General features: G+C 40.2%; 2 protein-coding genes across 3 annotated transcripts in view; both read left to right on the forward strand.

Moving 5' to 3' along the window:
• cobll1b (cordon-bleu WH2 repeat protein-like 1b) overlaps positions 1–9,739 on the forward strand; it is a 59,065-nt gene extending 49,326 nt beyond the window's left edge. The window contains 13 exon segments of the mRNA XM_034186018.1: positions 2–198; positions 253–304; positions 3,117–3,303; positions 3,306–3,374; positions 3,377–3,426; positions 3,428–3,491; positions 3,494–3,534; positions 3,536–3,614; positions 3,617–3,708; positions 3,710–3,847; positions 3,966–4,580; positions 7,919–8,064; positions 9,289–9,739. Of these exon segments, the coding sequence (XP_034041909.1) occupies positions 2–198; positions 253–304; positions 3,117–3,303; positions 3,306–3,374; positions 3,377–3,426; positions 3,428–3,491; positions 3,494–3,534; positions 3,536–3,614; positions 3,617–3,708; positions 3,710–3,847; positions 3,966–4,580; positions 7,919–8,029 (1,695 nt within the window). The 3' untranslated portion in view covers positions 8,030–8,064; positions 9,289–9,739.
• Positions 9,740–18,204: 8,465 nt separating this feature from the next.
• grb14 (growth factor receptor-bound protein 14) overlaps positions 18,205–26,009 on the forward strand; it is a 68,870-nt gene continuing 61,065 nt past the window's right edge. Inside the window, exons 1-2 of one of the 2 annotated variants that reach the window (XM_034186544.1) lie at positions 18,205–18,633; positions 23,448–23,574. In XM_034186544.1, coding sequence (XP_034042435.1) covers positions 18,446–18,633; positions 23,448–23,574 — 315 coding nt within the window. In that variant the 5' untranslated portion in view covers positions 18,205–18,445. The remainder of the gene's footprint in view (positions 18,634–23,447; positions 23,575–26,009) is intronic. The other variant, XM_034186543.1, reaches the window with a different exon arrangement.

Genomic DNA, 26,009 nt, shown 5'->3' on the forward strand with positions numbered 1-26,009 from the left:
GCAAGAAGAGACAACGGCAGCTGTACTCCCCACAACTCTTAGCAAATCCCAGAGAGAAGACGGCAGCCTCAACATGGCCGCTGACGTTTCATTGCATTCCAAGTCTCCTGACGCTAAGATTCTGAGCACAATATCTGCTAGAGGGGTCGAGGAAGATCAGTCCTGTGGGCTATCCTCAGATGGCAAGTACGAACTCTAGTAAGGACTTTTTGAGACAAGTCAGTCACATTCCCCTCCCTCCCTTTGTATTAGCAGTGCTAATTCCCTCCTCATCTGTTTGCATTCTGCATCAACTCAGAACACGGTGAATGATTCTGAGTATGTACAATGATGCGAGGCAAGCTGCTGGAACCGAGTCGTCTACACTTGGAATACGGTGAGTGTGCACTTTCAACATGGTGGTGTTGATGCTGCGTTAAATTACACATCAGAAGTCTGTATTTTGACCATTCGTTCTGCAAACATTTTCATTCTCCGTCTTGGGAAGGGGATGTTGCGAGGGTGCAACCCCACCACCATACTGAGTGCAACACCAACGGTCCACAACGCCAGTCAGACCCATTAGATACGTTTGTTGCATAAACTGCCGTCAAACACTGCACATAAGTAAAAAATTAACAGCAATGTGACGATGCACACGATGACCATCAGACTGATGACCTCCATCTTCATGGATCCATCTTGGAATTCTGACTGGAATGGCTATTCTATTGCACTTTTCCAAGTCAGAGCTCATTTTTCTCTGACTTCTGAGAACAATTCAACACAGCATTCATACTGCACTACACAATTTTAGCTTTTTTTGTGTGTTTTGGTTTTATTCTCTCGGCACCATGAAACAGTTAAGATGGACTCGTAGTCTTGACTTTTACTTTTTTAAATCAAGAACAAAATATTGCTTTAGCCACTAATACTGCAGCCATCATTTTACAATAATAAATAACCCTCCAAGGAAGAAACATTTTGGAATATCAAGCGTATAAATCTGGAGTAGTGCATGAATTGCACAAAAATAAAATGTCATATTTTTCTAGTGCATCAGTAAAATAACTGCAGAACATCTGTATGAGGTGATTCAGAATATGTTAACAGGTACTTCTGCATTCTGGAATTATGAAACCATACAGAACACAATCCCCCAGTCCCCTGGAACGAGTTATGTGACAGGAGTGAATTAAGCCACACACTATACTCCATCTCCACAGTAATTTTTACTGGCATTAAGTTGATTTATTGTACGATGAGTTAATAAAACGGAAGAGGCCTCCAAAGACATTTACTTCACAGGGTCTTCGTGTTAATGTGCATGTAATATATACTGAGTGACATTCTTACAACATGGCCTCTCAGTGCAAAAAAAACGGCAATCCATATAAGGACGGAAAAAGCAAAAGTGTGCAAAAGATCCTCTAGGCCAGGGGTGGCAACCTGTTCCAGAAAGAGCAAGAGGGTGCAGGTTTTCTTTGCAGCCAACCTGACTCCAACCAGTGTGATTTCACTGATTAACTGATTCCATCTGCTCAAAGTGATATTATCAGTAAAATCACCTGGTGGAGTCAGTGGCTGCAAAGAAAACCTCGCACCCTCTGGCTCTTTCTGGAACAGGTTGCCCACCCCTGCTCTAGGCCACGATGTCTGCTGTGCATCACTGAATGGACAGTCCCTAAAATTAAGGAGCATATGCTGTGAGATAATGAGTAAACACTTTTTTTTTCTCTCTCTCCTCTCAAATTTGCTTCAGTGCATTCAAGCAAATGAGTCACTACCACAAGTAGGGCAGCACTCAGATTGGCAGCAGACACGGGTTTTGAGTCATGTTACCACGGGGTCTTTTCAATTATATTGAAGAAAAACCTCTCACCGTGTCAGATGTTCCTGGGAAGAAAAAAAAAAATCAGGTGGAAGCTACTTATTAATAGATTGTTGACATTTAGGTCTTTACAGTCATTTGTTGTTTTTGTGGGACATGGCAAAATGAGGAACACAACTTGAGCTCAACTCCTCAAATATTTTGGGAATATGGACGTTTCATGGGTGTTGCTCAGTTTTAAAGGTAGGAGAATTTGTGTTTGTCTGGTAAGGTGCATTACACTGTCTGAGGTCACTTGAGTTGTTTGAGATATTAAAGGTAGAAAATGGAAAGAAATCTTTCATCTAAAATTCATTGTGATGTTCCTCAGATGTCACGCCATGTTGTTTTTGGTAGTTTTATTTTTAAATTGTTATATATATATTATTTTTGACTGATCTCACTCTTATTTTTCCAAGATTAAATTTTGACATGCCCTTATTAGTATGAACTTGACAGAGGGGCTGTAGCTCCGAGGATAAGGTTACGATACTAATATGTAGACCTAGGTTCTCTTCCTGGTCACTGTACCTGTCTGTATCCTTGGACAAGATGATCTCCTTTGTCCCAGTCCACCCAGTTGTAAATGGGTATTGTTTTTTGGCTGGGGAAGTAACCTGTGATGAACTAGAGTCCCTCCATAGGGAGTTTGTAGACACTTGTCCGCTTCACACCCATAGCAGTGGTTCTCCAACCAGTTCTACACGTTCTATCTCTCCTTGTTCTGCCACAAGCTGATGAGTTCATTCAGGTACTTAGTACTTGATTGGCTACACACCTGATTGAGGTAATCAGCTTGTGGCAGACCAGGGAGAGATGGAACATGTATGGGTTAAGTGGTACTTGATTAATAGGTTGAAACCACTGCATTATAGAAATCTAGGGCACCTCAGGGACCTACAGAGAACTCGCTTCTTCATCTGTGTATTAGGTGGCCTCAGACTCTATTTTCCCAAAACTCGTAGAATTGTTTAAGACTGGCTTAAATTTCAGTGTTTCTCAACTACTCAAAGAAATATAATATGGAAGATTCATCACCTAATATAAATGCTAATTCAAGTCTAAACAAACACAAGCATCTAAACACAGGCAATAATGCCTTTAGTGTTTCAGAAACGGAATGTGCAGGCACGCACATTACACCAAGTCTCACGGTCTATAGCTTTCACTTGTATTTTTAAAATGAATTGCACAGTGCAATGTGCAGTAATTTAGTAAATGCAAAACTCCACAGTGTTGAGAGGTCATAAAATGGGTATCTTATTAGTATTTTTGTTTACATGTAATGGTGGTCCTCAAGTTGAAACATGTGTGCCAACAGCCACTCTCTAAAGAGTCTAAACCTGAAAGTATTGATATGGACGGCACTACTGCTTACAGTCCGCCTCCGTCAGTGCCCCATCCTGTAAAGCAGGATGCAGAAGTGCAGGTGTCTGCTCATGCACACACCGAACACCCCGGGAGCCCACTGAAAGGTTGGAGATCCCAGCGGCCACCAGCACATCACACCCGACTGGAGAGGACGCGAAGTGCAAACTGATTTCACACCACTCCCAGTGCCTTACAAGCAGCACGCAGGACAATACTTCATCTCCACCGAAAGCACCTGGCTTTGAATCAGCAGGGAAGAAAGATATGTCCACTTGACAGAGGCGCTGAACCCTCCTGACCTCAAGGTTGCCTTACCCCCACACCTCAGAGACCTCATCGTGCCCAGACACAACACCATATGCGTGTCCTTCCGCAAAGATGACTTCTATTTATGTCCAGACTCTGAGCCAAAACCCAAGCCTTCCAACGAGCTGACGAGAGACTACATCCCCAAAGCAGGGATGACCACGTACACCATTGTGCCCTCCGAAATCTCTGGAGAAACTGAGATATTTTGAGGTTGCACTGACACTGGAGTCTTCTGCTGCACCTTTGGAAAAGGGACGGATGTCCGTTCTCCTCATTTGGAGGCGTGCACTAACCAAGCGGACAACCCAGTACAAAAACTGATGTATTCTACTGTACCCAGAAGACTTTGTGCTTCTAATGGCACTGCTGCTACACCAACCTCTGTACATGGCCGTTTACCCAGAGCACGTTAATTTATCATCACCAACAAGGATAGCTGTCAACAATTTTATCATCAACCTACAAAAGAAATCCCATCCGCCACCTACAAAAGAATCCCATCCGCGTTCGGACACCATGGGGCAAAGAGATGAAACGTCCCCGGCAACTAAAACCTAAGCCTGGTTCTTTCCGCTTGGCTCAGCCCAAAAAGACACCTGGGTATTATGTAACTTCAGCAGCAGAGAAAAGCTTCTTTGCTAGTTCTGGGGCTGGCCACAAGGATGTTCAAGGAAACTTTGAGAGAGCAAAGTCACCACCACCACCTCCTGCGCAGTATCATCAGGAACTGACAGGAGCCACAAATGTGAAGCTGAGCCCAAAAGATGAAGATAAGCAGGTTCCCTTCATGAGGGTTACCAGGCAAAGTAGTTTGTCATCTAAAGAGCCAAGAGTTGGCTTAAGCTTGGAGAAATTAAGGAGTTTTGCAGCTCCGAGGCCTTATTCTCCTGCTACCCCATCTCGCTTTGCCCAGGCGGTGTCCTCAGCTGTGAGGAGAAGCCAGTCTTTATCCCACTGGCCAAAGTCGCCACATTCACCAGAGTCGCCACCCTTCTCTCCAATTACAGGCTACTCTCCAGGCAGCGAATCGCAAAGGTTATCTCTGTTCAAGGTGAGTACTGAAAGCACAGTGTTGTGACCTTCATATATCAAAGGACTGTTCCTCTTCTTCCTGCAAATTGTTCTGGCTCTTTTTTTTTTTTTGTGATACCTATAAGAATGGGCATGTGCAGACTAATCTATGAATTGGTATCTAGATACAAACGCGCGATCCGAGTGCATCGATTCATTTGACTGGTTGAATCGTGTTGCATCCCTTGCTGCCTGCTTGCATTGTTTTGTTTTTTTTTTCCCCTCCCAGTGCACATTGACTGCACCACAGACGGAACCCAGAAAGCTTGGCGATTTCAGCGGAATGGCCGTTGTTTTTGAGGGTGTTTAACCCTAAGTGCACAGCTGCAAAGAGCTGCGCAGATTTTGGTCTGCTTTCATAACTTCAGAGCGAAGCGCCGTTTTAAATCAAATGACACCTATTTCCAAACGTTATAAGACAAACCATAAACTACACCTGACACCCCCCCCCCCCCCCCCCCACCAAAATGAGACGTCTTCTGTTCTTTATGAAACATTGATCTTGACGTGCAGCCGGCTGAAGAGCTCAGCTCAGAGGCTATGGGGTTACATTTGTGTCATTAATATCTGAAAGGAAATCTTTTTGACAAAAACTACAGATTTTGTTTATTTCTATCCAGAGATAAGAACCCACCATGTACATCAAGGACACAGTGACCATGTACAGATTTGATTTGATTTTTATTTATGTCCCGAGATCAAGGATCCAGTGACCAATTTCATATTTATTTACTTTAAGACTCAATAAAATGTTATTCACATAGAAAACCTGTAAAGCATATTTGAGTACACAGAAAATTCACAGGAGGTATTGATAAGGGAATCGATAAGGAATCAGATCGAAAAGCAGAATCCATAATGGCATTGATAAGATTTTAAATTGATTTCAGTGCCCGTCATTAATCGTATCGCATTGTGAGGAATTGAATTGCCAACAAATACATATCAAATCGCGTTGAATTGGGAACGGGTGAATCATATCGCATCGTATAGTCAATGTTGTATCGCTGGTAGTGTATCAAGATGCGTATTGAATCGTTGTCAGTGATGAGATTCACATCATCATGCCTACTAGGAAGTTATATTCAAAGCCCTAATCTGTTTGTTTGGCTTGTTAGTCAGATCATGACTGCTACACAAACAAAATTTTTTTTTCTTTTGGGAGGGTTACATTTTGGGTTAAAGTTGAGACTGGTGTGGATTTGATTTTGAAACAAATTAATAAAATATCCAGGGTCATGTTTTTTATAAAGTGTTTACATGTATGTGTGCAAAGCAGGTAGATCAGTGAGATAGGAGTTGGCCTACCAACATGCAGACCTGGGTTTGATTCCCAGCCAAGTAACTTAAAGTCCTAATGCTGCACAGTCTGGACCCCCACGCTCACCCTAATGCCTAACTGGAGCTAGCTATCTGTTTCCAGCATTACATCTCTTCACGTTAGCCTGTCCATCAAACATGGATGAAGTCATTGTCTTAAACCAACATTTATAAGGTACATAACACAATATTTCCAACTAGAGGAGGTAAATATGAAGACCACACCATGCATGACATGTCAGAGAAAGACAGGACGTGAACTCAGCATCACTTTATTGCAAGCAGAATGCATTTTCATTTCAAATAAAAGGGAACAAAAAGATAACATTATTAAGCTGTTAAGAAGTCATTGTATATGCATGCATATATACAATGAAATTTGTGCTCTGCATTTAACCCATCCTAATCACAGTTAGACGAAACGGTGCCCGGGAACCAACTCCAGATGTAGAGGTTGCCTAAAGCCCCTTTCACACTGGCGTATTCGTAGAGCTGCGTATTGCAGTGTTGGTTCATTTAAGTATGCCTGAAATGCGTGCATACTCAGCATTTTTCCATGTTTGTAGATCTGCTTGCAGCTGTGTGTGTTTGCTTTTTAATGTGTGCACACAGTCGCGTGTAGCCCTTGCCGCTATTTAAAACCAGCCAGGTGTGCAGAACACATTATTGCGCTGGGAGAACAGTGAACTATATCATGAGGGTTTTACAGTTGAATTACTGCCACGTATGTAGCCAAAACTGCTATTTTTTGCCTCTGTGTAAGTGCATTCTATTCTCTACTGCACGGTGTGGTGCGGCTCAGAAACATTAAACAATCATTTAACATTATTATTATTATTATTATTTAATTTTTTTGTCTTGGTCTTTTTGTCATTTTCATTGTGTCTGGCTGTGGTAAAGGCTGCTGTGAATGAAGCGCTGTGACTCTAAACTTTTAAAGCTCCGGCTGCTCCGATCAGGTCCGCTGATTTAATCAGACCTGATCGATCAGGACATCTGATGATTGCAGCGACAGTGGTTTTATTTTAGAGTCACAGCACTGAGAGTGAGAGAGAGACCCCGACCCCGTTTCTGTTGCGTTTCTGGATTTCTTCTATTTCCTGTTCTGAGCGCACACATGTCCATCAGTTACATCAGCTGTTCTGAGCACACAGAGGCGCTGTGGGCTGCGTGATCCTGTTCTCCAGCTGATTCACTCTGGATGTAGCACTCACTTTTTGGATGTGTACAGGAGCGCGGTGTTGCACAGACTTGCATGCAGTAACATTGTGCTGCGCAGACCTGCTTAAAAAAAACCGGCATATTTTATGTGTCCAGTGCTCTACACTGAAGAAAAGTAAACATGTTTAATTTCTTCCGTTGTACGCGTGTAACCCTCAACATACTGCTGCGTAAGGAGCAAAAACTCGACATAGAGCTGCTAAAAGTGGGCGTAGAGCTGCTCAACTCGGTGTAGACGATACACCGTGTAGACGATACACCACAATACGCAGCTCTATGAATACACCAGTGTGAAAGGGGCATTAGTCAGGGGCAGAGAAAGGAGCAGACCCAAAATAATTGTAACCCTCTTAGAATTATTTCAAATAAAGGTTCCTGTTTTTTAGAACATTTAACAAAGGTTCTGGTGTCATTTTGGTTCTTTGCGATACATCAGTTGTGTACTTATTGTCCCTCAAACTGGTTCAAAACAACTTATCAAGGTATACATCTAGTTATATTTAATAATAATTTGTGTAGGACATTCTTTCTCTATGTACAAAGGTCTTCCTAAAATAATAACAATGTCAAAATTTATTTTCTTGAGGTTACTGACTATCAGTATATTCTTCAAACATTATTCAGTTATATATAATGATAATTATCTATTGATCAGTGTTGGGGGAAAATTGACATTTTTTCTCCATATTGTCGAGCCCTTTTTAAAATTCTGTTTATTTACGTATTGACTATTTACGTATCCTTCGTTTTGTATTGTACATTTTCTCCACATCACAGGACTTTGCCAACACAGAGGTGGTCAGTAACAAAGGATCCACTGTACAGGAAGTAATGGGTGACCAGTCTTTGGGTACAAATCTTCAAACGGGAGGAGAGAATGTCCTGTAGTTTGCCTTAATTCATCTGAAAATGAACCACTTACTGTAAGTCCAACTCAACTTAAGTGTTTGCTTTAGCAATAATGTGATGTCACAGCTGTGACAGTGTATACAGTGGTCCCTTGTTTATCGCAGGAGTTACGTTCTAAAAATAACCCACGATAGATGAAATCTGCGAAGTAGTCAGCATTATTTTTTACAATTATGATATATGTTTTAAGGCTGTAAAACCCCTCACTACACACTTTATACACTTTTCTCAAACAGGCATTAACATTTTCTCACTTTTCTCTCCTGTGTAAACACTCTCAAAGTTCAAACCTTAGTAGAAAAATAAGTCCAGTATTATAGAATGAAACCAAAGATCAAAACCTGTTTTCAGGCCCAAACATTTGTTTGAGAAATAAAAATAGAACATTTTCCTATAAATAATTATGATGGCTTTTAGAACTAACGAATTTAATTTTAACGATCAACCTACAAGGTTGGACACATAAGAAATTATTAATAGTGACTGACCAGTATTTCACAGTTCCTCTGATCGTGCCTCTTCATCCTGGCGCCGCTCCGCAGCGTGTTTTTCCACTGAGTGACACCTCGGTGCAGGTGTCTTTTTCCGAGTGAAGAACACAGTTATGGGTAGTTGCTGGCGCTCTTTTTTTTTTTTTTTTTTTCTTCTGGGCGAGAAGATTATATAAACAGACACACGCAGAACACAATGCGCGTGCTGTTTCTTCGCTCACTGCCTCCGGTGTTACCATTGCGGGACGGATGCTGGACCCGCAAATAATCCAAGTCATTAAAAAGATACAAACCTCTCTCAGTGGCCACGGAGCTCTACGGCTGCGGTTACCGAGACCATGCAGCGCTGCGGATTTTTCCGCAAGAATTCTATCCTTGCGGGCTGCTGGAGCGCTCTGCATCAAAACAGTGAGCGTAGTCTCTGGACCTGTTGCCAGATTTTGGCTGCAACTCCGCACAGCAGACAGTGGGGCGGTGTGAGTGGCCCGCTGCTGCGTTTACCGAGCCCGCAGACTAGGTAAGCGCATCGGAGGCAGTGAAAGCAATCGCGGTGATGCCGACCGGACCGCCCAATGAGGACCCAGAACACAATGTGCTGTTTAAAAAAAAGAAGCAGCAGCATGCAAAATTGAGGTAAAAAAAAATCTGTGAAACTGCGAGGCCACGAAAGGTGAACCGCGATATAGCGAGGGACCAATGTATTTGTGTATAACATACATAACACCAAATGTGTCTTTGTCCTTCCAGGTGCGGCTCTCCAGGCCCCTTCGTTTCAAATGTACATAATGTTGTGTAGTTCATTAACAGTTTCTGTATTTTGGTTTGCTTTCTTGTGTCACTGAGGGATGTCATCCCCAGTTGACCGACATATTTTAATGCTTCTGTTTTAGTTTGTGGAGTGGCTATCTTGCATTATTGTGCGTTATTGCATGAATGAACAAGAAATGTTCATTAAGAACACATAAATTATTGTTCTGAATTCTGGAGTTGTAATATTTGATTTATTGAATGTCTTAATAATACTGGATGAGTAGGGCAGACCTCGTTGGACCTACTAATTGCTCACTAGTTTCAGTTAAAATTTATATTTAATGATCACAGAGTTATGGTTAAGCTATGCATACATTCACTGATGTGTATGGTGGCGCTGCTGTTCTGTTTTGCAGTGTTGTTGCAATAAAGCTTTATCACTCCACAAGTGTCTATTGATGGAGTTATTAGTCTTATTTATTTATTTTTTTTAAGACTACTTACATCAGACCTGCAAAAATATCCATGGAATGCATAATGCAAAAGATTAAGATAAATAAATGCAGTGACCATATTATGGATGGTTGCTTTTTTGTGTGTGTGTAGGAAAACAGTTATCATCATCATCTTTGAACATAAAGCCCAGTTATCTTAACACGAGAGCCTGTGCTGTGATCGGTTATAGGCTACTGTTTTATTGCTGCTATTTGCATTGAGTGAAATTATGTGGTGTAATTTTGGATGCCAGCGGTGTTAGCATTCTTAGCAACTGTCGGTAGCTTCATGATGTAGGGTCCAGTTAATCCATGGTGACTGAGGAAATGAGCAGGTCATAATTTTAAATGCCCACACCAATACAAACCATATGAGAACCAGCACTCAGCTCCCCCCCACACACACATACACATTTTATTTAATAAACACCAGAGCTGAGGTTAGCTGAGCTTGGTGGTAACATGCTAACAGCACTAGTCTTTGTAGCAGCTACAGTTGTATGCAAACGTTTGGGCACCCCTGATGATTTTCATGATTTTCCTTTATAAATCATTGGTTGTCTGGATCAGAAATTTCAGTTAAATATATCATATAGTAGATGAACACACTGATATTTGAGAAGTGAAATTAAGTTTCTAGTGTTTATGAAAAGTGTGCAATAACTATTTCAACAATATTTGGCAGGTGCATAAATTTGGGCACCCTTGTCATTTTATTGACTTGAATACCTGTAGCACTAATTACTGGAACACAAAATTAGTTTGGTTGACCCTTGACCTCCTTACACAGGTGAATCCCCCTTTGATCTGCATTTTTGTGCCCCTTTTCTGTCTGACTTACGCAACCGAACCCTACATACGTCACCATGCAAGGCATACTGGCTACTTTCGGGAGGTGGGGATGGATCGGTTGTCTGCTTGGGTGGTTACGATTCATTACCAAAGGCAGTTCTATGGTATTGTGGCATAACTGCCATAAAGTAAGACTGGAAGCACCAGAACCCTGAAGAGTTTTGTTTTCTTGCAAAGGTACCGGCATCGCCAAATGCCACCGAACACCAGTGACAGGCTGTCAGACTGTTGAGGTGTCAGCAAAAAGGCCACATTGTTGAAGAACATGAGGTCAACTGGATGTTGTTTTACACCTTCACCGAAAAACTTGAGCATTTAGTTTGTATTGATGAAAATGCCTGAAATTCAACAGCTTCTTCTTACAATTAACAGATGACCTGCAGAATTTGAAAGTGACATCACTGACAGACATTCTGGAGTTGAGCGAGAACAGAACAAAAGATTCTGGTGCTAGATGAAGTGACACAATGAACACAGAAGGACTTGACCTTTTTTGATAAAATGGAATATGTGCAGTAGAAGAAAATTGATGTTTTTGTCTTAAGATTTATGAAAACTTACATCCACAACTGTAGGTGTGTTTTGAATTAAATTAAACATTATAGAGAGAGGTTATTCCTAAATTCCACCAAGATTTGAGGTTGGGTTGCCACATGCAGAGTCCAAAATGCTAAACAGTAGCCAGCATGATGAAGCTGCTGTATCACAGTGAATGTTTTGTCATAAGTATCTGGGCACCCAAATTGACAATAAATTGTCTTTTGAATTGCAGGTTAATGCAGTGTGCAGTAAGGCTCATCAGAGAATGCACTTTCTACGAAAACTTAAGAATTATAATGTAGATGGTGTCTTCATGAAAATGTTCTACAGTTGCTTTGTGGAGTCTGTGTTAACCTTTTCCTTCCTGTGTTGACTTAACCTATTGAACCTTAAGAATCGCAATCGTTTTTGTAATATTGTCAAGGAATGTGGTAAAATTGTGGGAACTCAGTGCACGGACATTATGGACCTTTTTAAAACAAGGGTTGTGTCAAAAGCCAGGAAAATTATGGCCGATTCTGCACACCCTCTGCACCCACAATTTAAGTTTCTGCCCTCGGGCAGACGCCTGGTAATGCCCAGATGCAGAACCAACAGACTAAAAAACTCTTTTATTCCCACAGCCATTGCTCTCCTAAATAACACCTAAGGACTCACTGTTGCACTTAAGTCTATACTGACTCGCACCTTATTTCTGGGCTCTTGTTTTATATATTTATTCTGCTGTGTTTTTATGTTTTTTATGAATTTGTATGATGTGGTTTTATGAATGTAATGTAATTTTTACTGCTGACTGCACCTGAATTGCCCCATGGGGACTAAATAAATGATCAAATCAAATTAAGTTGGTACAACAATGACAGCCACGGTGTTGGTTTCACTAAAATATTCATTCCCCAATCCTATAACATCCTATTATGAACACTGAACTAGGACTGGTCTGTTGTACAATTTTAAGACTGTCACTGCAGCATCATTATTTGATACACTGGTATTATCGTCTGAAAATAAATCTGTCGTCCATCCAACACTAATGTAATTAGCGTTTACATTGACTGATACCATAAGAATGCGCTCCAGGCTTTGGGTTATTTATGGAGCGCTCCTGCTGCTCAGTGCCCTTGTATCAGTGTACTGTAGAACCTCTCAGCCGAACAATTTGAACTCGCACCCCCCCCCCCCCATGCCTTCTTAGTTTTCCCCCTCAACCTGTAGCTGCGTTGCTCCATGGAGGCAGATTTTTTTTCCCCATTGTTGGTGTTTTTTTGTGTACCTGTCTCCCACTGAGAGGCCTTTTTTTGGTGCTGTGTCACGATGCCAATACTTCAGTACACGACTAAAAGTCAGCACCAGCACCCATTCAATGGAATTGGAAAATGTGTGCAACTTTTTGTCAGCTACTGTATGAGAGACACAAATGTAATAACTCGACACATATGTACAGGCACTTGATGCTTATACCAATGGAGACAGCTGATTCATTTTAGTTATTTGGTGTATATACACTGAACAAAAATACAAACACTTTTGTTTTTGCTCCCATTTTTTATAAACTGAACTCAAAGATCTAAAATGTTTTCTATTTACACAAAGACCTATTTCTCTCAAATATTGTTCACAAATCTGTCTAAGTCTATTAAGGAGCACTTCTCCTTTGCCAAGATAATCCATCCCACCTCATAGGTGTGGTATGTTAAGATGCTGATTAGCAAGGGCGCAATTTAGAACTAGAAATTGGGGGGGGGGACAAAGTACGGGGCCCACAGGACTGAAGCCTATAGGCCGGGGGTCTGGGGGCCGCTTTAGGCCCCCAGAAGCCAACGGTTTCTAGATAAGCTCAGATGCATTCTGAGCATCCAGAACAGTAATTTTAATGTTTTGAGAAGACCATAAAGTGGACACCATTTGACTTATACAATTTGAAACTGTGGATATAAAGTACTTTATTCTGAGAATAGCCAGCACTGATTTTATTAACATCCTGGTGTAAATAAGGTATCACCACATGTGTAGAACTCAAAAAGAATGATAGGTTGAGTTCTCATTAAAAAACAACTGCAATGTGGTAAAATGTATTCATAAATATGAAAGAACAGGCTCTTAATAATTATTAACTATCACATACTGTATTTTTTTCTCACGATTTGTTTTTGCATAAGTTTAGGATAAATTACTTATAATGAATTTCATTTTTGAAGTGGCACTAATGACAACACTCATACTAAATGCATAGACTGATTTTGGAGATCAAGCAATAATTGCAGATGGGCTTTCTGAGGTCCCAGATAGCTTTTCTGATTTCCTTTTCTAACTTTCAGAATTTAGTAAATTAGCATATGGGCCATTGATACTTGTGCATAGACACTAGTCCCGAGAGGCAACTATTTTTGGTTTCAAATCTGGGCAAATGCAGTCCATAAAATTCTGAATGTGACAAACAAGAAACAGGTATTGTTAACAAGTCAATCCTGCTAAAAATACAAACTTGCACAAACAAAGATACTATTCTGACATGGTTTGCACATAAGACTGGCATAGCATGTTTCAAGTACACACATATGTCAGAAGGTGGGGGGGGGACATACCACATTGTCCCCCCTGGTTGAAAAGGTGGGGGGGGCATGTCCCCCCTATCCCCCACCAAATTGCACCCATGCTGATTAGACAGCATGAGCATGATTACTGCACAGGTGTGCCTTAGGCTGGCCACAATAAAAGGCTGATTCATTTTATACACCATTTATCCCGAGGGTAGTTAAGGGTAAGTAGTTGGTTTGTGATGCATTTTGTATCCCCGGTGGAGGTGAAATGACACCATGGAGATGTACCTGGAGTGTAGATTTAAATTTTAATTCAAGGGGTTTAATAAAAACATTGCATTAACTATTAAGGAATTAGCCATTTTTTAAATAATACACTCCCTCCATTTTCAGAGCCCATAAATAATGGGATAAAATTAATATAAGTGTTAGAAATCATCACTTTTAGAGCTGGTTTTCTTTAGACAAGTCAGGGGACTGATATATGAACATTTCCAAATCACTGAATATTCCTTCCACTTGATTTACATTAATGAGAAATATATACAGCATGGTGCTGTACAGTGAGTGCGTCTGCAGTAGGCACTTCCCAAAAAAATGAGTAACTGTGTGCAATACGAAAACTGGTGATGAGAGCCACCCAAACACCACGACAGCTCTGAAGGAATCAATTTGTAGATTTCTGTGTTTGTTACTGGAGGAGCTGTGAATACAACAGTTAAGACTTGAAATTTCAGCTACAGTTTGCCAGAAGGCATATGGGAGCTTAGATTGTTCTTCTATTGAAATCCTCCTCTGTGCCACTTCAACATGAACCTGTGACTGATGATTCAGTTGTGCTCAAAAGTGTACATACCCTGGCAGAAATTTAGTTTAGTTTTTTTTTTTTAGGGTTTTTTTTTTTTGGCCATTTTTCAGAGAATATGAATGATAACACAAAAACTTTGTTTCACTCATGGTTAGTGGTTGGGTGAAGCCATTTATTGTCAAACAACTGTGTTTGCTCTTTTCAAATCATAATGACAACACAAACTGCCCAAATGACCCTGATCAAAAGTTTACATACACCATTTCTTAATACCATGTGTTGCCCTCTTTAACATCACTGACAGCTTGGAGTCTTTTGTGGTGATTGTGGACGAGGCTCTCTGATGGTAAAGCTGCCACTGAATATGTCTTAGACTTTATTTACATTAATTACAAAGAAATACAAACAATATGGCACTTTATGGTAAATCTGCATGGAGTAGACAGTTCTCAAAAACTGAGTGACTGTGCAATAAGTAGAAGAGTGAGGAAAGCCACCAAGACACCCAGACAACCCAGGAGATGTTATGGGCTTATGTGGCTGTGAGTGGAGAAATTGTGCACAGTGCAAGCTTTGCCTTTTGCATCACTACTCTTACCTTCATAGTGGAGTAGAGCAGAGAAGGATTTTCTTTCACCAAAGCAGATCAAATCCAGGCTTGCATCTCAGATGTACCTTCTGGCAATTTGTAGCTAAACTTTCAGGTCTTCTTTTTAAGAAAATCCTCCTCTATACCACTTCATCATGAAGATGGGTAACTGGTGATGCAAAATGCAAAGCTTGCACTGTGCATAATTTCTCCAATCACAACCACATAAGCCTATAACTTCTTCTGGGCTGTCTGGGTGTCTTGGTGGCTTTCCTCACTCTTCTACTTGTTGCACAGTCACTCAGTTTTTGAGAACTGTCTACTCCATGCAGATTTACCATAGAGTGCCATACTGTTTGTATTTTTTTGTAATTGATGTAAATAAAGTCCAAAACATATTCAGTGGCAGCTTTACCATCAGAGAGCCTCGTCCACAACTATCACAAAAGACTCCAAGCTGCCATTGATGTTAAAGGGGGCAACACACAGTATTAAGAAAAGGAGTATGTAAACTTTTCATCGGGGTCATTTGGGTAGTTTGTGTCATTATGATTTGAAAAGAGAAAACCGTTGTTTGACAATAAAATGGCTTCACCCAACCACTAACCATGAGTGAAACAAAGTTTTTGTGTTATCATTCATATTCTCTGAAAAATGGCCAAAAACAAACAAACAAAAAAAAAAACTACTGCCAGGGTATGCAAACCTTTGAGCACAACTGTACTTAGTATGCCAAAGCACATCCACAGAAGCCTTCAGAGTTGCCTTGGTGGCTACTCTCACTATTATTATACAAGAATAACTTCATTTTGTTTGTCTACTTACATATGGGCTGTGAAAATGCAGGAGCTATATATGCAAGTAGCAGGAATTCCCTAAATGCTTCCTATTCTGTTAAGGTTAGGGGTCTGGATGGAACCAGACCATTACAGGTGATGGACTTAAACGCTGGGAGCAAGGAACTGAACTAATTGTGAACAGAAAGAGATTTATTTACAATACACGCATGAACAATGCTGCGCTGGACTTAAACGCTGGGAGCAAGGAACAGAATTGATTGTGAACAGAAAGAGATTTATTTACAATACACGCATGAACAATGCTGAGCTGGTTAGATGGCCTGCTGAGCCAAGCCAGGGCCTGCTTGTAGCGGTGGAAATCTGGGAGCTGCAGTGCACACACGGACAGACTTGGGACCCTGAGAACAATCAGGAATCCTGGGGTATATGGGAATTGGATCCAGAGCCAGGTAGGTACACACAGCCGAGGACGGGAACTAGAATGGAGGTGAGGGCTTGCACTCGTAACACTGAAGCCTTTAACAACAAGAAGTGCACTGTAGGCTTAAAACAGGAACGTTCACAGGTCTAGAAATAAAGTTCACTTTCTAGGAAGCAAGATTTGCTGTTCAAGAATTGTTCACAGTTCATAAATATTTTCAGAGGTCAGGTGCGCATGTTGTGACGCAGTTCCAATTAAGCAGGACTTGACTTTAGTAACAACTTGGAAAGTTGTCAGTGGTTCAGTATCAGAGTTCATACAGTTCTTAGAATGTAGTTCTTGGTTCTAGCTCTTGGAAACAGTTCTTAGTCATGCACAGTCACAAACAGGAACAGCATGAAAATAGGAGATCTCACAGATGTGCAGGAACTTAACTGAAGCGTGGTAGAGCTATGCGCTCTGTAGCTGAGAGCTGGAGAGTTTGAAAGTGACGTGCAGAGAGTGTCATGGAGCCACACAGGAAAGTGTGTGGAAACACCAAAAACATAACGAGCTCTAATACTGGAATTAGAGGTGGCCAGGTTACCTTGAAATGAGCCATGGAAATCCAAGACATCAGAGCTCTTGGAAGCGTCAGCGTAGAACAAAGTCATGGATGAATCTGGCCTCAAGAAAAGAAAGAATCTGGCAAAGACTGAGCTTAAAGCCAGGGTTTAAGTAGCCCACTTCTGATGAGCCGCTCATAAGCTTCAGGTGCGAGGAGATGATGAGTTACAGGTGTTCCTTGGCTCTGCAGTGCACCATCTGGGGGGAAAAAACTAACAAACTACACACAAGGTTAAAAAAGGGAATGAGAGAGGCAGACAAAGGCAGACTGTGACACATTCAATTGAATGGGAAAGTGTCCAAACATCTGACTGGTATATAAAGCCACCTCGACACTTGCGCACAGGTGCACAATTCATTGTGCCAATGCATGTCATTAGATGGATCGCTTGAAAAGCCACCTCGACACTTGCATGAATTTGATCCGCTCATTGGCACGCAATCCTGCGTGCCAATGAATAAACTTGTCGTAAACTGTGCATAAAGTGTGCGACACCCTGCGCGCAATGACAGGCAGTGACACGATGTTTGCGAATAGGTTGCGCAGTGTTCAGAACTAGTTCATGCAAGTGCCATGAAATTTTTGCGGCCTCGCACACTTTACAACAGTTTACGACAAGTTTACTCGCTGGCACGCAAGATTACGTGCTAGTGCGGGGAACAAATTTGTGCAAGTGTCAAGGTGTCTTAAGTCTGATTTGTGATTTTTCAGTAAATATATGAGATGGTTTCTACTCCAGCTTGAAGTTTAAAGCTGATGAATAACACATTTTACTGCATGCTTTTTCTGTATCAGTAGGAAGCCGACAGTGCTGGACTGTCTATTACACATTAGCTTTCTGATAGATGTTATCATCCCACCATCCCCTACATGGAGCCTGTCACTGAATGATGCAGCCCCAATCTGCAGGATGGGCTCCTTCGTCTGACTACCTGCTTTCTGCAGCGTACTAAGTTTGAAGTGCAATTTGGATCCCAGTGCAAAGTCCATAAGAAAAGAACAGTTGGTTTTATGGTGCTGGAGAACGCTCCCGGGCTCATTACTAATCCAAGATGTAAACAGTGCCAACAAAGCCGCCCCTATGTGCAAGTGTGCTTTGTGTGCACATTCTCTGCCCTCCCGCTTGCAAAGGAAACAAACTCTGAGAAACCGAAATCCAAGCTTAAATCAGCGACTTAAGGTTTTCTAAAGCCTTGAGTGTAGCTTGGACAGATTGTGTGAGTAATAATGTGCCGCTGTGCCAGAGCAGGGATGACTGTTTCAGGAGTCATTGCGATAAAAATATCTTTATTGTGGTGGATCATGTTTGGGTAGGAGGGATCGTTTTACCCCACTGGGCAAGCCTTGTGGGCAGCAGATGAGCCAGAGAGGCGTGTGTGTGTGTGTGTGTGTGCATGCAGCTCCAGCAGCCAGCTTTGCTTTAAGTGTTTGTGCACGCTCCACTCCAACAGCTCGTCTCTCCTCTCTGCTCCAGATGATGCCTTGGATTTAGCCGCAACACACATGAGTGATATGAGTAACGCACTGGACGGAATACACACTTCGGGAAGCCTCAGTGAGAAAGCAGAGATTTGTCAAAGCACCAAGGGTAATGTGAGTGGCTTTTCCCACCCAGCCCTCATCTCTCTGCGTCCTCTCTTCTTATCACCAAATGCCCAGAAGAACACGGCCACAGTCTGCAAATGGAACAGGTATAGTACCACTTGGTTTTAGTTTTATTGTTTGCTTGGTTTTATAACTCAGTTAAGTCTCTTCCACTGTACATTCTCCTAGGAAAGATAATCCACTCTTTGTATTTGCAAGTTAGTCACAGGTTTATTTCAAAGCTGTGTACCTGTCGGTGTCTAAATGTCGGCAAACTGTAAGGTGTTATTTTCACAGTACAGCACAAGAAGTGGAAACAAACAGAACACCTGTTGGTTTGAGGGAAATAATTAGTAACTCAGTAACCGCCGTGTTTACAAAGCAGCATAGAAAAAGTAAGTCTGCAAACTGTAAATTCTGCACTGACGATTCACAATTCCTTACCTTCGATACCGAGATAAACTCACCCTGTAGGTTTGAATTTGTTTGTGAAGCAATTTCAAAGATACAGTTTTGAGATAAACAATGCAGGTAAAGTATAACATCAGTAGTAAGAAGGTTACATGAAGTGTGCTAAAGATTTCTACAGCAAGATATTTTCTTGTATTTCTACAAAATGTGTGACGGAATTTGGCAAACAAGCCAGCCGTGACAGGTGGCTCACATGTGCGTTATCTACCGTTTTATCAAACGTCTGTTGGACAGAGGGGCGTGTCGTCTGATAGCTGAGTGCAGGAGACAGTTGTGCGTTCATCTGTTCTGGTTACTATACAGCAGAGGTGGGACGAATTCATCGTCAAGTCATTCTCAAGTCAGCTTGCAAACAATTGGTGGTCATTATGACTTGAGACTTGACTTGGGACTTGCTGATTCATGACTTGAGAGTGACTTGATGATGACTTACTCCCACCTCTGCTGTACAGTGCAACACAGTGTTATTGATCTCAATTAACCCGTTGATAATTTGTTGAACTATTTGAAGAAAATATAGAACAGACCATCTTGGAATGTTTAAAAAAGAGAAAATCCTACACCGTGATCTGTATCGGCTAAAATCTAATCACCCTTTTCTCTCTCTAAGGACCATCTTTCTACAAAACAAATAGACAAACAAATAAAGTGGAATGAAAACATAACATCTATAGCTGATGTAAAATTTTCCAGAGATGTCTCCATTGAGTGGGGTTTAAATATATTTGAAAGCAGGTAATGTTACAGTCAGTCACGGTGCTAAGAGGCCATAACTTAAAGCATATTTCACTTATTTTCTGACTGTTACTTAAATATGCTTTGTGACTCAAAATACTGCAAACTTACTTCATTCATTTGTAATTTATTATGTTTCACTACCAGTCAGGGCAAACCAACTGGAACATTCAACATTTGGAACACTTGGTGGCACATTAAAGCCCTGCTTAGCATAGGAAGGCAACTTCTTCTGTTTCATATGGAGTTTTTGGACTTGGGTAGTGGAAAGGTTTTGAAATCTTTTGGAACACTCTTTAGATTTTGTGATCCTAAGAAAGCTCATTTTCTCATGATACATTAATTATTTCATTATTAGGGGGTGGCAATAGCTCAGTTGGTAGAGCTGTCATGTGACCGAAGGGTCGGCGGTTCAAATCCGGCTCCCAACCAGTCAAAAATCTGCATGTTGCCGTTGTGTCCTTGGTCAAGACACTTAACCCACCTTGTTTGTGTATGAATGAGATGGTGGTTTGAGGGGCCATAGGCACAGAATGGCAGCCACGCTTACGTCAGTTTGCCCCAGAGCAGCTGTGGCTACACTAGTAGCTTGCCACTACTGACGTAGTAATACTACTATTTAGTAATACTACTAATGTAACTTGTCAAGCGCTTTGGGTGGGTGTATTGAAAAGCGCTCTGTAAACCCAAGGCATTATTATTATTATTATTATTATCAAGACCAGGTTTTCTCAAACCAGCGGTTTAAGAAATGTGGTCCAGCGACCACTGACGGTATGTGAATATACATACATACATGCATACATACATACGTCTTCAACCGCTTATCGGGGATCAGTTCATGGTGTGTGAATATAGTGGTATAATATCACATTTTAAATTAATATCATATTCTAATTGAAAAGTGCTTCTCAGACTGTTTAAAAATGACTCTAAATTGTAATAGATAACAGCATATATGCATTATTTTCATTATTAACTCAACTTGTATGTAAATTATTATTGGTTTTGGATATTTGGGGAGTTACGTAGGTGGTCCACAAGATTTTCTTTTATTATTGATTAAGTTATCTTTGGTCTGAAAAAGTTTGAGAAACACTGATTGAGACAAAACAAAACAAAAAAATTTCCTCGCAATGACTTACCTTGCTTGAAAAATCGACTTTTGCAATCTTGTAATAATGAGATGATAAGCTATTTTCATGTGAAAATGGGCCCTATTATCTCAAGATAATGAAATAATTGACTCATTATCACAAAAAAAATTTCAAAAAAGAGCAACCATGGCCACTCTCGGCTTCCATACCCACAGGCCAGTGTATTTGTCTGACATCCAAATTATAAATATTTACAGTGGTAATAACCACAACCACAAGTATTTAAAAAAAAAATCAATTAAAACAAGTAATTGATGAGCAAAATAGCATATACTGTTAATCAATTTTTTGTACCTCGACTGACTCAATAAACAGACCAGTGAGGTCAAACGTATGCATCAAAAGAGCCGATATGTTTAAGCAGTTGTGAAAGTTCCTGTTTTACTGTGCAGTCTACAAACAGTCTGTCTGCAAGTTAATATATAATTACAGTAACACAGTCTGACCTAGTTTATTTTACAGACAAGACAGAGACAACAGATCTACGTATTGTTTGGATTAACCTTTGAAACACACGATCCTTAGGTGTGTTCAAATACACAGAAACCCAGCCTGTATGAAAATGTACAGTATGTTGTGTACCTAATTAATATTTATCTACAAGGTCAGCTGACTTGTGACATTTCATCTACAAATTCAAAATGCTATAGTTCATTCATTATATCAAACATTGAACATGTACAGCATAGAACTGTTTCATTGGTATTATTGCTAAAAAAAAAATTGCATTCTGTACAGTCTCAAAGAGCCAGTTCTAGAACTGCATCCAGATCATTCATAATTGTCATTAGTTTGATGTCCTCCACTTTTTTCCTTTTTTAAATATTGAAATATACTACCATATATTAATTGTTAAAGAATTTAAAGAATTCATGATAATTGATAATAATAATAAACAGATTACAGCTGTGCATCTGGATCTCTCCCTTTGCGTGGATTAATGCGTGCACTTGCCCGGGCTGAATACATATGGGACCCCACATTTTTCTACAACAAAAATATTTTTGTGACTGACAAGAGGAAAAGAATCAGTGAGACGTGCTTTTGCATATCACTCACAACATAACACAAAGAACACATATAATGTAACAAAAAGTAATTGTACCACTAGCCTTTAATAAGACATGGCAACAGCTGCTAATAGAACATGATCTCATTTCAATGTTGTAACTGAAGCGGACACCCTTTCATCATATATGTTTCATACAAATATGCTTACAAGTTTTACGAAGAAATAGTATCTAAAATATCCCCTACTCACTGGCCAAACATACAGAAGAAGAATCTAATCACCAGAAGGCATATGGTTTACTAATTAAGAGCTTTTGTACATCTCTCTCTCTACCTCACTGCACACACGGAGTTGTTTGTCTGATGTAAGTAATTGTTAGGCTTGTTTTTTTTATCAGCATCTTTATGGCATTTGCTGTTCCTGTACTATGCGTGATAATTTGCTGCTGTAATAAGAATTTATCTTTTAGAATCAATAGATTAATTTGGCTGTGTATGTCTGTCTACATACTTACCCGCCTATTTACCGCCTATTTACTTACCTACCTACCTACCTACCTATTTAACTACCATACTCACTTAGCTAACTACCTTACTTACCTATATTTGATGGAGTATAAGTCACACCTGTCCAATAAAGCCTCTGAAGAGGAAGTGGCATCCGGGTTATAAGTTGCCACTATTTTCTGTAGCTGAGGTCTGTTTTTGTGCAACGGGGGGTTAAGTGACTTTTATTCATTGTTGTAGTGAACTTTTTATATTAGGTTTTTTTTTTCTTTTTCTTTTTTTTTTTTAGCACTTTGATTCCTGGTAAAGTTCTATAAAATAGTTATTAAAATTACTATTATTAAGAAACTTGTAATTTTTTGGTATATAAGTTACACAAGAGTATAAGTTGCAGGTCCTCCCAAACAAGTAAAGAAAAAAAACGTGACGTATACTATGAAAAATACAGTACCTATCTACTTATGTAAACTACTTACTTAACTACTTAACAATGTGTTTATCTACTTATCTACTTACTTTCTTACCTATTTATTTACTTGCTTATTACCTATCTCCCTACTTGCCTACCTAATTACTTACTTGTTTACTGATTTACTTACCTGGAGTACTTACTATGTAGTATCTCCTTATCTACCTACCTAGGTGCTTAGTTACCTACCCATTTACTTATTTACCTCCTTACCTACCTACCCACATACCTCTCACGTGTCTACTTACTTACCTCTATGTACATACATACTAACCCAACTATGAACTTATGTACTTGTCTATGTACCTATCAGCTTTTTTAATGTGTTTATCTACCTACCTATCTACCTACATACATAAGTAATTACCTGCTTTCCAATCTGCCTACTTAATACTTACCTGCCTGACTTTCTTAATTTTCATCTTTCTTATTTGATAGAGTTTTGATATTTCAAATATGAAAGCAGAGTTTTAGGTTGAACAGCCTTAATTCATCTTGGTAGTTGTCGGTGAACATCATATGCAGTATCACTAGTACTATCTTATCTCTGTCTTTGTAATTTGTTCTTTAGGAGCAATAAAGGAGAGGATTCAGTGGCTTCACCTGTTCCAAAACCTTTTCCTGAACCTCTTCCCCTGGCAGTCTCACACAGTTGCTGTGAATGCTTGCTACCTTGGACCAAAGCTAGTGAAGCTCAGGTGAGCATTGTTTCATTTACCTACCCCCCACCCACTCCCCTATCCATAAGTTACCTTTGACACAGCAGTCATGCAAACTTTAAGCACATAAAAACCACCTGCAGGTCGTGTAAATTTGAAGTCATGCATAGTTGCATCATGTTTGGTTTGTGATTTGTGATGGTGGAAGCAGTTGTTCGAGTTATGCAAACAAGGTGCAGTGAGGAGGTGAAATGGCTTAGCACACTCAGACAAGTCCTTACATTGTTATTCTGAGGTCCTAGTTTGTATTGAAACATTAACACAATGGGCACCACATGCAAACTTGCACCTCCTGCAGATACTCCATTTCACGTCACTGTTCATTTCTATGACATTGTCTTATGCCTATGAAATACTTGGCCCAGTCATCCTGCAACTTTTTTCCCCCCTCCAGTGTTTGTTTTGTTTTAGGGTGTGAGATCTGAAATGTACTAAATGTGGGGGTGTTCCTACTGGCACTTGAGAAACTTTCACTGAAGCTCTTGATACAATTCTTGCACTTCTGATTTGATGGAATATTTTATTTTGGCCTTGACGAACCACAGAGAAAAGTGGATATAATATGGCTGTATAATATAGTGTCTTAATAATACTGTACAGTGGTTGCAAAAATCTGAAGCACTCCTTTGTTTCTCCTCATTTTGTTGTGGTAACGTGTACACAGTGCCTAATATCAGGTGGTGTGTATTTGTTTTTAAGATTTAACATCTGTTTTAAGACACTGTGTGAATTACGTTTGCCAAAAAGGTGCATGATATGATCTCATGAATTCGTAGAACTCTTAGACTTACTCTGACTTGTAAAGCTGTGTGATGAACTGAAGTGTCTGATTTTCAAACAACAAAAAAAAAAATTACGTGCTTATTATTTTTGTGCCAGTGAATAGGGCAGTGTGTGAAGATCTGGAGTTGGTCCCCAGTTCCTGCTCAGTGGCTGTCCAGTGCTTCCAGTGTGATGACATTTTGTAGAAATTGTATCTGTGATTACAATGTGTTAAATGCAGAGATACAATTTTTCTAAGGGGATTAATAAAAGTATGAATTACTGTTATTATTATAATTGTTAATAGACAGATAGCTGCAAAGGTATGTAACAGGAAAGCAGTAACGTGGGAAATTACAAAAGACACCAGAAACACAAGGAAAACATCTAACAAGCAGAGGAAGAAAATGACAATTGAGGACATTTATGGAAAGTTACCTAGATTGAAAACATGTGAGGTGGGATACAGAAGACAGAGGGTATGAGAGAGAGAAGACATGATCCCAAAGGCCAGGGAATAATGACACAGCAGAATGGTAAATTCATTCACCGATTTTCTATACTGTCTTATTCTAATTAAGGGATAAGGGGACCTGGATCCTACCTCAACGGAAGAAGGGTACATCATGGACAGGTCACCCGTCTTTTGCAAGATGGACACACATAGATGGATACAAACATCCTCACTTTCACTCAAATCTACAGTCAAGTTCAAATTTCCAGTTCATCTACCCTGCATATCTTTGGAAGTTGGAGGAGGAGCTGCAACACCCAAAGGGAACTCATGCAAATGTGGAGAACATGCGAGGAATCATACGAGTAATATACCAGAGACTATTAGCAGTGAGGGACAGTTAACCAGATAACATGGAGAACAATCACAACATACGGATAATAACACTAGAGACAGATCAGCGTGGACATCAAACCAGAATATCAAAATGTGACCAAAACAAGGATGCAACACCATGTGTCAATCGCACATGATTCCAGACCTCACGTGAGCTTTTCTAAAGAATTGATTAATGATATGCCTATGGTTACTATTGAACACTAATATAAAGTTATAACTCTAATTTTTGTCAGACACATGATCTTTTGCCTTGGGTGACTCTAACTCTTTACCGCTTCATCAAATATTACTGAATCAGAAAGAGATAATTTGGATGATGTAAGACGTGGGTGTCACACTGAGTACACATTCCAGCTATTTTTGCAACAGCTTTTACAGTACTGTATGTACAATGTATAACATAGCTGATAATCTGGTGTTTTCCATTTCAGGATGACATAACAGTCTCATGACCTCTTAATTATAAATCAGTTTCCAAAGATGAACAAGCTGCAAAATAAATAACAAATCCCCCCCCCCTTTTTTTTTGCTCTTATGCACAGAACCATTTTGATTTGACCCTTTCTGCAATATGTCGATGTGTTAGTTGAAACAGAACTCGTACCACATTCTAAAAACAGAGCACATTCATTATATCAGAAAACTAACAATTATGGCTAGAAAAGTGCATGGCTTTCAGACTGGATTTTGTCTATACATTTTCCAGGGCTGTTAAGTTCGTCTGACTCGATGACCGCTAAATAGTTCCTGGATGTGAACGGGTATATGCTGAAGCTGATTTCCCTTTTTCAGTGTCTGT

Source organism: Thalassophryne amazonica, chromosome 14 (genome assembly GCF_902500255.1).
Source record: "Thalassophryne amazonica chromosome 14, fThaAma1.1, whole genome shotgun sequence".
NCBI lineage: Eukaryota > Metazoa > Chordata > Actinopteri > Batrachoidiformes > Batrachoididae > Thalassophryne > Thalassophryne amazonica.